This window comes from Mandrillus leucophaeus, unplaced genomic scaffold (genome assembly GCF_000951045.1).
Source record: "Mandrillus leucophaeus isolate KB7577 unplaced genomic scaffold, Mleu.le_1.0 Scaffold56, whole genome shotgun sequence".
NCBI lineage: Eukaryota > Metazoa > Chordata > Mammalia > Primates > Cercopithecidae > Mandrillus > Mandrillus leucophaeus.
Genome location: NW_012106030.1, coordinates 2582181 through 2593552, shown reverse-complemented (window position 1 = coordinate 2593552; position 11372 = coordinate 2582181). Strand labels below are relative to the sequence as shown.

Genomic DNA, 11372 nt, shown 5'->3' with positions numbered 1-11372 from the left:
GCACACCAACATGGCACAAGTATACATATGTAACAAACCTGCACGTTATGCACATGTACCCTAGAACTTAAAGTATAATTAAAAAAAAAAAAAGAAATCAGGGTGTGAGATAAGATAAAGGCTAGTCACATTCTAATAACTTCTGCTAGAGATCACTATCTAAAATGCCAAAATCTATTCTAATGACAGACTCTGAAACTCGATTTTAAATTACAGACACATGCACTTCAAGAATTTCAGAGTAAAAGTGACCTTCCACGTGATACAATTTGCAACTCAGGAAACTGAGAACCAATGAGGTCATATGGGCTGTTAAAGATGGCATTGTTAGTAGTACAAACAAGCATTTGCACACAGCTCTTCATAGTCTCAATCAAGGACTCTCACCTATCACAGCAGCACCCAGCAGCACCCAACACATCAGCTGACTTTTCAGCGCAGCTTCAAGAAATGGTGCACTTTAATTTTCAGAAATACAATAAAGATTTAATGTTAGAAAGCATGCTTTATAAGGACATTTTAATTACTATTTCTTTATTACTCAATACAATGCATACTTTGTTATAAAATGGTAGTACTGAGATAAACTTCTTTAATATATCCAGATATCCAGAGGATATCCAGAGTTGATATCCTAATTGAAGATTCTCCAAATGAGCTTTCTCTCCCTCAAATTAATAAGCGAAATTGGTATTTAGTCTCTCAGTCTCCAAAGTAATTGCTACATACCTGCTGTATACTTTGTAATGTGTTACAGAATGAACTTCTAAAAGAAAAAATGTACAAATCACCAAATATTGGAAATAAATGTTCAAATCGATAAAACATTCTTGTAATAATCCTGTACTCATTATTATCAATATTAGGTTTTCTAAGAAAAGATCCATAACATCACTAAAGTTTATCCTATACCTAATTAATTATTCCAATTATCAAATACAATTTTTCAAGAAAAAGAGAAAGTCAGATTTAAATTTCTTCTCTAACTACATCTGAGCCATCAGATTACTTTGTGGTGCCAGTTTTCACTTGACTGTGACATAATAAATTATTTCCCTAACAATAAAATCTTTGTTTTTTTTAAAAAAAATTGAAGATGATAATTTCTATGTCCTATCAAAGCTTTAGATACTGCATTTCTAACATGACCTGGTTTCTACTTTATATTTCTATTTTTAGGGAAATCAGCTATAAAGTACTAAAGAATTACCAATCCAATACAATTTACAATTTACAATTGCTGAGAATAATCAAAGCAAAACAGAAAATACCACAATTAACCTACAACTTTACCCTATATTTGAAAAATGCAATGAAGTTGCTAGTATTTATTTTTTTTCTCTAACTTTACAGTCTCATCTATTCTCACTATATTTTACCAACCAAAAATAGTGCATTCTCTAATGAAGAATAAAATCTCTCAAAATAAAGCACGAAATAAAGCACGTGATACGTATGCAGTGTATAAAAGCAGTGTAGCAACTGTCAATTATCTTAAAAGTTAGTTATAATAAACGAAGAATATATGATGAAAAAACGTTATTTTCATCTTTTCTTTTAAAGTATATTAAAACTCTTAAAATATAAACATTAAGTGAACATTTTGTATGGAAGCCTCAAAATATGATTAATTGATCTACTTGGTATATATATATTTTTTTTAACTAAATGACTCCTACGGTAGTAAATAGGTATAATGCAAATTCTTTCTGGGATTGACGCTTTATATTATTTATTTGTTAAGAAAAATTGATATGGTTGAGAAACAAGAACTCTGGGAATCAGAAATTGCCATATCTGAAAATATTATGTACCAGAAATAAAAATGATTAAAATACAGATATAAAAGCAAGGATGTTCAACCATATATTTGCTCATGCTAACAGTTTCACAAAAGTCTAAATGATAATACATTTTTAGAGATTGAACAATACTTGTAGTCTCACCTTCATGAAATCTGCCAAAATACTACCAGGATTCACAAGAGTTAATGTGTAAGTGTAATTTAAGAGTAAGCAAGTCCTCATTAATAGTTAAACAAGGAAAGATGGGGATACTATACTGGACAGGTCAGTGGGACTACTAGCGGAATGGTCGGGTCATGGGATGCCTGAGAGGTTCAAGCCTAAAGCAATTTCCTTTCCTTGCTTACGGCAATCAAATTTAGTAAACTACTGTAAGAGTGTACTATGTGAAAACTACAATATGATTAGCAACCTGAACTATTCAACACTATGCACCAGCTCACCCCACCAAAACCCCAGAATTCAGAAATCAAAAGTTAGAGAAATACGCAAGTCCTCATATCAATAAACTCCATTAATGATGAAAGGTGGTTTCAAATAATAATTTAAAAAATGCATCTTTGAGCAGAAAAGGAAATATAAGCGATAAATACACTAAAGCTGTATAATTAAATTTAAGATGAACAAAAAGCATATAAGACCATTCTGAAGCCACCATAAAATAGCAGAATGCACTTGGGGGATTCATTTAGGCATTCACTTGTGTTCTAACAGCCTTAATGACTAAAAATATTTGATAAATGTAAAGATACTTACCATCTTCATTTTTAAAAAGCCAGTGAACTTGAGCATTTCCAATGTTTAAAGAATACTTTTTCTAGAGCATCTATTACATATTTTGTAGTAGATAAACACTGCTGCTGCTTAGTATGTGTGTAGCTAAAAAGAGGACTGATGATTTGGCCAATACAGTTAAAGAGTTACAGAAATACAGACAAGACAACACATGCTGGTTTCTCTTACAAAGTCCTTTCTGTTATTATTCCAAACCAAGGTATAGAATGCAGTAATGTAAACAATCAACTAAAAGTCTTATCATAGAATGTTTTTGTTTGGGGCCATAAAGAAATTAGCCTACTCTTATTTTTAAGAAAATATTATGGTTCGAAAAATGCAAAGAGACAGAATGAATAACAAGGAGTTCATCCTAGAAATAATGTATGTAGATGTACAGAATACAAATAAGTAAAGCTAGAATTCTTTTGTTAATGTGCGGAAACTAAAGAAGGAGATGTAAAGAAAAGAGAATAGCAAAGCAAATAAACTGACTGCATTTAAGAATGTAACCACAGACTTTGCAATTGGAAATGCAAGTTACCAAACTGTAATCATATAGTAAAGTTAACTTCACTATATTCATAAACTTAAAACAAACAGGCTCATTGAAAAAAACTAAATAAAGTAATAAATCCCTGGCTCCTTTACTTACTAGAAGGTAGAAGTTACCATGTATTTACTTATACCAATGAGACTGGAAAGTATTCCTAATATGTAAGGCAATCCACAAACTTTTTCCCACTACATTCAGACTACACTAACTGTGTCAGAGATTACATACAATGAGAGAATGCATACAAGTGTTCTTTCAAAGCATATATTCAAAATCAATAAAAATTAGTTTATTGAAATGCAACTATTGAAAAAGCAGATGTGCCTTTGTGGTCCAATACTCCCCATATATACCACGCTACATACCTAAGCTCAATCACTTACTCATTGAGTTTGGAAAACATCCTCAAGTAAGTCTGCATTGAGCTCTGTAAGGTGGTTATTCAGTCACTCACACTGATCAAACCACACTTGATACAGTCCTGCTTCCCAGTCTCAACTTATGAACAGTCTATGCTTTAAATAAGTACCACATGCAAAAGTAAAAACCCTTACAGAGTGAAGATTAATAGCAATGTCTTAAATAAGAAAGGTGCTTGGTGACGTAGTCTGAGAATTTAGGTTAGTCCAGTGCAAGATGGCATCAATTACTGAGAAGTTAGGAAAAAACAAAATCAGTGAAACTTGCAAATTATATACCACATTGGGAAAACCCTAAATTACCACCACTTGAGGCATTTGGAAACTGACTGATGAAACACCAGCAAACATATTAATTATAATAGGGATCTCAACAGAGGTTGACCGGTGAAGAAGTATGACTTAATGGTAAAAACATTTTTCTAATTTCAATAGGTACAATTTATTTGCAATAATTTGTCATAAGATATCCAATTAGACTATCTTTCTACAAATATAAGATTTTTTAAATGATTTTTTGTTTAGATTTCACATGCTCTTTCTGGAAGAAATGCATATTTATATTCCTTTCATAGTTTTCATACAAAAAAAAGTTTTTAATGACCATACGAGCCAAGACTAAGGTATGTATAAATATTTTTAAGAGACAGAAATGAATGTGAATCCACTAGACACTGTATTTCTTTCCTTACATTCAGTTCCACACCTTATAAAATTATCAAAGTGATACAGGAAAAAATCCTAAATTCATTATAATTACATATATCCTGAAGCCAAAACCACAAATGGAGTTTTCTTGTCACTATTAACATGATGAAGATCCATTCAGAATAATTTAGCAAGAATTTCCTGTTTTGATACAATCAAGACAGATAAATGAAAACAAGCTTTTATGGTTTTACGTTAATTACAATAGAGTTAAATGCTTTTATTATCAATGTACCTTATTAGTTTTAAAATACTACTTGGTGTAACATAAGCAGCAATAAGAAGAATGCAAACAGGCTGTGACAGAGGCTGTATGTCTAAATCCACTTCAAAGATGAGATATGAAGAGAGCCCAACAGGGATCAAATGTGGAAACAAGAGGGTTATAGCAAAATCCTCTTGTCAGGCGGTATTCCATCTGGCCCTTCTGGGCAGAGCCTTGCTTCTCTACAGCTAACTTCTTATCAATCAGGGTACCAGCAAAGCAGATGGCTCACCGCATAACTAAGAAGATTTTCATAAAGGAATGATTTACTAAAATCTGGGCAGGGCCAGGAAAACCAACAGACAATGTGGTACTCTGAGGCTAGCAACAATGGGGTGCTGTTTCCATCCCAGAGGCAAGGAAGAGAAGAGCTGCAGAAACCTGGAGAAAGAGATAAACAGGGATGGAGGAGAACTGTGACCTTGGGGTAAGGAAAGCAACCAACCCAAAACAGGCAGAGAGGGAGGGAGAGATGGGAGTGGATACTCTCAGCTCGCTCTCTCGTCACATCCTCCAATGAGCTGTGACCTTGGGGTAAGAAAGCAACCAACTCAAAACAGGCAGGGAGGGAGGGAGAGACGGGAATGGATACTCTCAGCTCGCTCTCTTGTCACATCCTCCAATTGGCTAAATCCAACTGGACATAAGATGGCAAGAATCTTACTGATTCATTCCATACAGGTCAGGCTCCACGGACACAGATCAAGATGGAGAATGGATCTGGAAGGACAAACAGAAGATATCCACTTCTGTGGAGGACCATAAAGTAAATGTAAAGCACAGTGAAAATATATATAAGAAACATCAAGCAGCACAGTTGGCTGGAGCAAAGGGTATAATGTGTAGCATTCATGGACAAAAGACGTGAAAATGGTAGAAAGTCCCCAAATTAATTTGGTGAGTAAGAGGCACCAGTGAGAATATACATAGAGGAAAGTAAAATAATCCCAGGTTAATGGTAGCAGGATATGCAGTCAGATTGAAAGGAGTGTCACTGATGGCAAAGATCAGTTAGATTATTCCAGCAGTTCTTATATTAAGGAGGAAGTAAGAGGTAAGCATTAACATGAACTAACGCCCTAATATGTTCTGTGTACCTCAAAAGTCTTATCCATTTAATCCTGCTGATTTTAAGCTGAGAAAACTAAGCCTCAGAAAAATAACTTGCTAAAAGACAACCAACAACTGGCTAACTGCTGTAAAAAACACATTATTTCAGTGGCATATGCTGTCTGAATGAAGTACTGGCAGTAGAAATAAAAAGCAATGAACAGAAGTTGACTGATAAGCCTAGTTCTCTATTAACTAAGAGATACCAAAAAAAAATCATGTAACTCCTTCACAGCTCAGCTTTCTGATCTGCAAACTAAGGAAAGCTATCAAAATTATTCCTTCCATCTAAAAAATTTTCCTGCTGCATTACAAAGACTTAATTATCAAACTTCCCATCCTCTAAACAAACCTGCCAATGAATATCCCCTTCAACTTCATCTTTGAGTCACTCTCATAGCTAAATGCAAACACAATCTCTCCAGTAAATCCACTCAAGTTCACACTCATCAGTAAGAAGCTATCCCTGATTAACTCAGCCTGGGAGTAACAGGTCTTGTATGATTTCCTATAGAAATTATATCTCTCCAAGCCATTTGGCAAACTCCTAAGCACACTGTTAACTACCATTAATTTCCTAAAATAGATCTTATTTTTTTAGAGAAGTTTTAGATTCAAAAAAAAACTCAGCAGAAGTACAGAGTTTTCATACATCACTGCCCCCACTCCACACACAGCCTCTCCAACTATCAACAGCCCACACCAGAGTGGTACGTTTGTTACAATCAATGAACCTACACTGACACATCATTTTCATCAAGAGTCCACAGTTTACATTAGGGTTCACTCTTGGTGTTGTTCATTCTAAGGATGTGAACAAAAGTATAATGACAATTGTCTACCATTACAGCATCATACACAATAGAATTACTGTCATAAATATCTTCTATTTTCTGCCTACACATCCCTCCCTACTCTCTAATCACTGGCACCAACTGATCCTTTTACTCCTTCCATATTTCACCTTTTCCACAATGTCCAATTAGTTGGACTCATACAGTATGTAGCCTTACAGATGGATGTCCTTCACATCATAGTATGCATATAAAGTCCCTCTATATCTTTTCATGACTTTTTTGCTCATTTCTTTTAGTGTCAAATAATATTCCATTATCTGCATGTACCAGTTTCTTTATTCACTTACTAAAGGGCCATTTTTTTGCTTCTAAGTTTTAGCAATTATGAATAAAGCTACTATAAACACTGTGTACAGGTTTCTGTATAGACGTAAGTTTTCAACTCATTTGGATAAATATCAAGTAGCACACCTGCTGGATGTAAGACTGTGTTTAGTTTTAAGAAACTGCCAAACTGTCTTTCAAAGTACCTGTACCATTTTGCATTACCATCAGTAATAAATGAGACTTCCTGTTGCTCCACATCCTTGCCAGAATTTGGTGTTGTCAATGTTTTGGATTTTGACCATTGCACCAGGTATATAGTTTTAACATACTACTATATTGCATTGCTGCTTCAATTTGTAATTCACTAATGACAGACATATGATGCTGAACATCTTTTTATACACTAATTTGACATTTGCATATCTTCTTTGGTAAATTGTCTGTTCAAGTCTTTTGCCCATTTTTTAACTGGGTTGTTCCTTTTCTTATTATTGAGTTTTAAGAGGTCTTCAAATATTTTGGATAATAGTCCTTTATCAGATGTGTATTTTACAGATATTTTCTCCCACTCTGTGACTTATCTTCCCATCCTCTTGACAGTGTCTTTTATAGAGCAAAAATTTTTCAACTTAATGACATCCAACTTGGCAATTAATTCTTTCATAAATCATACTTTTGAAGTTGTATCTAAAAAATCATGCCATGCCAAGATCACCTAGATTTTCTCCTATGTTCTTCATCATCATTAATTTTTTTACCTGGTACTTAAGACAAAGGATGAATAAGGCAACAGTGCCCTCAAGTATCTTAAATCACTGCTTAAGACGCTCAATCAAATAACCTTTAAGGTAGTGAATCTCAACTGAGAGAGAGCAGAGAAATAACAGTATCGTGTAAATCACAGTAGAACATACAGGCTTTGGAGCCAGACTGCCTGGACTCAAATCCCAATGCTGCCACTGACGAGCTGTATGCACTTATGTCTCAACTTTGTCCTCTGTTAAATGAGGGAAATATTTATGCCCACTTCACTTCACAGTACTATTATGAAGGTTAAACAACTTAACCCATGGGAAGTGTTTAACACAGCAGCTGTCACACTGTAAGTACACAATAAATGCTAGTACTTCTGGATTCTCCAAGATGGAGCTGAAGTAGTTTATAAAAACATTCAAATTATGATTGCTATAAATTTTTTAATCCTGATACTTCATTTTATTTTGGAACTTCAAAAGAAGACTAAGGGCTAAGCATGGCAGCTCATGCCTGTAATTCCTGCACTTTTGGAGGCCAAGGTGGGTGGATTGTTTGAGCCCAGGAGTTCGAGACCAGCCTAAGCAACATGGCAAAATGTCATCTCTATTTATAAAATAAATAATTTTTTAAAATTTAAAAATAATAAAAAAGATTAAGGTATACTCTCATTCTCATATTCTCATAATCTCATTTATTAGAAATTGATTGTGATAATCTCTGATAAAGCAATGTTTCAAAATTAATGAAGAGAAGCACATGGAAAGTAGTAGACACCACCCAGAAAGAAAAGTGCAGCATTAAAATTTCCAGTTCAGCAGGTGGAGACTATCTGGTTTTTTAAAATATATAAATTTCTCATTTATAACAAAACAGTATTTAAGTGAGACTTTCAATTCACTTAATATTTCAGTATCATATTATTGGTTTTCATTTGTGCTAATCTAACATAGGAAAAAGCTTTAAAAATTTTTAAATTATATCACAGAGTAAAAGATGGTTTATTTCACAGTGACTTCAATAAGAATCTATGTCAGTGAGTGTCAGCTAACAAAATAACCAAAACTTAATTCTACTTTCTTTGCGTAATTTTTAGTGTAACTATAAAAAATTATACCTTGAAGGAGTATCAAAATTATTACTGTTAAAAGTATAAAACAATTAATTCTATGATATGAAAATGTACAAATAAAAAAATTCCTAATTATTTATTTATTTATTTTGAGACAGGGTCTCACTCTGTCAACTGGGCTGGAATGCAGTGGTACAACCACTGATCACTGTACCCTCAACCTCCCAGGCTCAAGCAATCCTCCCACCTGAGTCCCCTGAGTAGATGGGTCTACATGAGCACCCCACCACACCCACTAATTTTTCTATTTTTTATAGAGATGAGGTTTCGCCATGTTGCCCAAGCTGGTCTCGAACTCCTGGGCTCAAGCAATCTGGCCACCCCAGTGTCCCAAAGTGCTGGGATTACAGCCATGAGCCACTGTGACCAGCCAATTTCTTTATCTTAAAATTGTTTAAATTCTTACAATCTGAAATTCAAACTAAATTCATTTTACACAAAAATAACATTAAAAAAAAAAAAAAACTATTACCTGATTCATTTATTCTTTAAAGTCAGGATGTCACTGTGTTGCTCAGGTTGGAGTGCAATTACACAATTATAGCTCACTGCAGACTTGAACTCCTGGGCCCAAGTGATCCTCCTGCTTCAACCTCGTAAGTAGCTGGGACTACAGCTGTACACCACAGCATCCAGCTGACTTTCTCCCCCAGAGATCCCAGGATCTCACTCTCTTGCCCAGGCTGATGGTAAACTCCTGGCCTCAGGAATCCTCCAGCCTCAGCCCCAGCCCCCATTGCTGGGGTTATAGGAGTGAGCCATTGCTCTTGGCCTGATTCATTTATAAGCCAAACAAATACACAGTAGAGTGCCTGCCTCCAATATTAGATTGGCAAATTCATGAAGCCAAGGATAACATTTATGATTTTATATCTAAAGCAATAACTTTTATAAAGATGCCTGGCAAGAGTTAACTGAGTGGTGTTTCTATTATGTAGTTCAGAAAATATATACATCTGTTTATCTCACTTTCAACGATTACCTTTAATTGTTTCCTCCACAACTTCTACCACACGGTCTATCTGTTGAACCTAGAAGAAAAAAAAACAAATGATTAGACAAGTAATTTACACAGAGAAGCAAAATTTGTGTTTATCCTTATGGTTGAGTCAATATTACACATTTTCTGAGCACATCGATGCAGGTTTCCTTTAATGTATTTGGAGACATAAAAAATATTTTATATTAATATTTTGTGTTACAATGAAGTATGAAATTCTCACCCTCCTGTCCTCCAATGATAACTGAAGAAATCACATTGCATTTAAATAAACTGCCTGGAGTTGTTTTAGGATAGCCCATCGACACATACTCAACACATCCTGAGACAGAAACTTAAGTTTAATTAACACATGTCTTCTCACACAAAGCTTCAAGAAAAAAATGGCGTAAAATAACAACCTACACAGAAAGAGCAGGCTAGTATTAAGGAGATCTGTCCCAGATTCTATCTTTATTATTTTAATACTCAAAACCCTTTTAATGAATTTCTACAATGTGCTGGGTACTGTACTCAGGTCCATGAAATGCAAAGTCAAATAATACAGCTTCTGTTCTATACACCAGAGACTAAGGAAGATTTCCCATGGGAAAACAGAGGAAAGGTAATAAAATCAGACCAAGTGATCCAGGAATGCTTCCTAGAGAACCAAGGGTGACTCCTGGGGTTATGATTAAACAGGATTATGATTGGAGAAGCCCACTGAGAATGAGAGAGCACGGCTAGAGTTTAAAAGGAAAATGAAAAAAGAAAAGTAATATTATGATTCACAAAGCTAAAAAAAGAATAAGTCAAAGTTGATTCTTCTTTAAAAGTCCTTAAATTACCATTGTTTTATTACAGAAGAAATATCACAAAAAAAGTCAAACAAAATAGAATATAACATGGAAGTTAGTTAAAGGAAATCATAACATCTTTCATCCTGTATTTCCACTCCTCTGATGAAACCACTAATAATAGTGTGATGAGCAGATACCATGAAATTTTCTGGCATCAAACATTTACGTACAGGTCTGTTCTATAGTTTTATCCTTTTTTTTTTTACAAATGATAGTGGGTGTGTGTGGGGGTGTGTGTGTGTAAACAAATATATAAAATAGATATACAAAACAGACCAAGACCAGCTGGGGCAACACAGTGAGGTCCCGAGGTCTTTGGTGGGGGCTATACATATGTATAAAATACACCTCTGCCTTGATGTTTTTTCTATATATTGTCAGTCTATAGGTCTATTTCATTCCCTTTACTAACTGCCTACTATCTCTCTGAATGGTTGCACCATGATGTGATGGATGCATCCATACCTCTATTGATGAAAGAATTTCTATTCTTTCATGATTATACAATGCTGCAATGAACTCAACTGAGACAAGAGGAACCTGTTTTTAAAACTTTATTAAAAATGTAATGGCTGGCTGGCCACAGTGGTTCATGCCTATAATTCCAGCACTTTGGGAGGCCTGGGCAGGGGGCAGATCACTTGAGGTCAGGAGTTCGAGACCAGCCTGGCCAACATGGTGAAACCCTATCTCTATTAAAAATACAAAAATTAGCCGGGTGTAGTGGTGCATGCCTTACTCCCAGCTACTCAGGAGGCTGAGGCAGGAGAATAACTTGAACATGGGAGGTGGAAGTTGTAGTGAGCTGAGATCACGCCACTGCACTCAAGCATGGGCAACACGGAGAAAAAAAAAAGAAAGAAAAGACAAGAGAAGACAGAGAAGAG

The 11372-nt window shown here is 34.9% G+C and overlaps 1 protein-coding gene across 2 annotated transcripts in view; it reads right to left on the bottom strand.

Annotated features, from left to right (window-relative positions):
• CDKAL1 (CDK5 regulatory subunit associated protein 1-like 1) overlaps positions 1-11372 on the bottom strand; it is a 743372-nt gene that overhangs the window by 489653 nt on the left and 242347 nt on the right. For both annotated transcript variants that reach the window (XM_011998164.1, XM_011998165.1), the window contains one exon: positions 9629-9677. In XM_011998164.1, coding sequence (XP_011853554.1) covers positions 9629-9677 — 49 coding nt within the window. The remainder of the gene's footprint in view (positions 1-9628; positions 9678-11372) is intronic.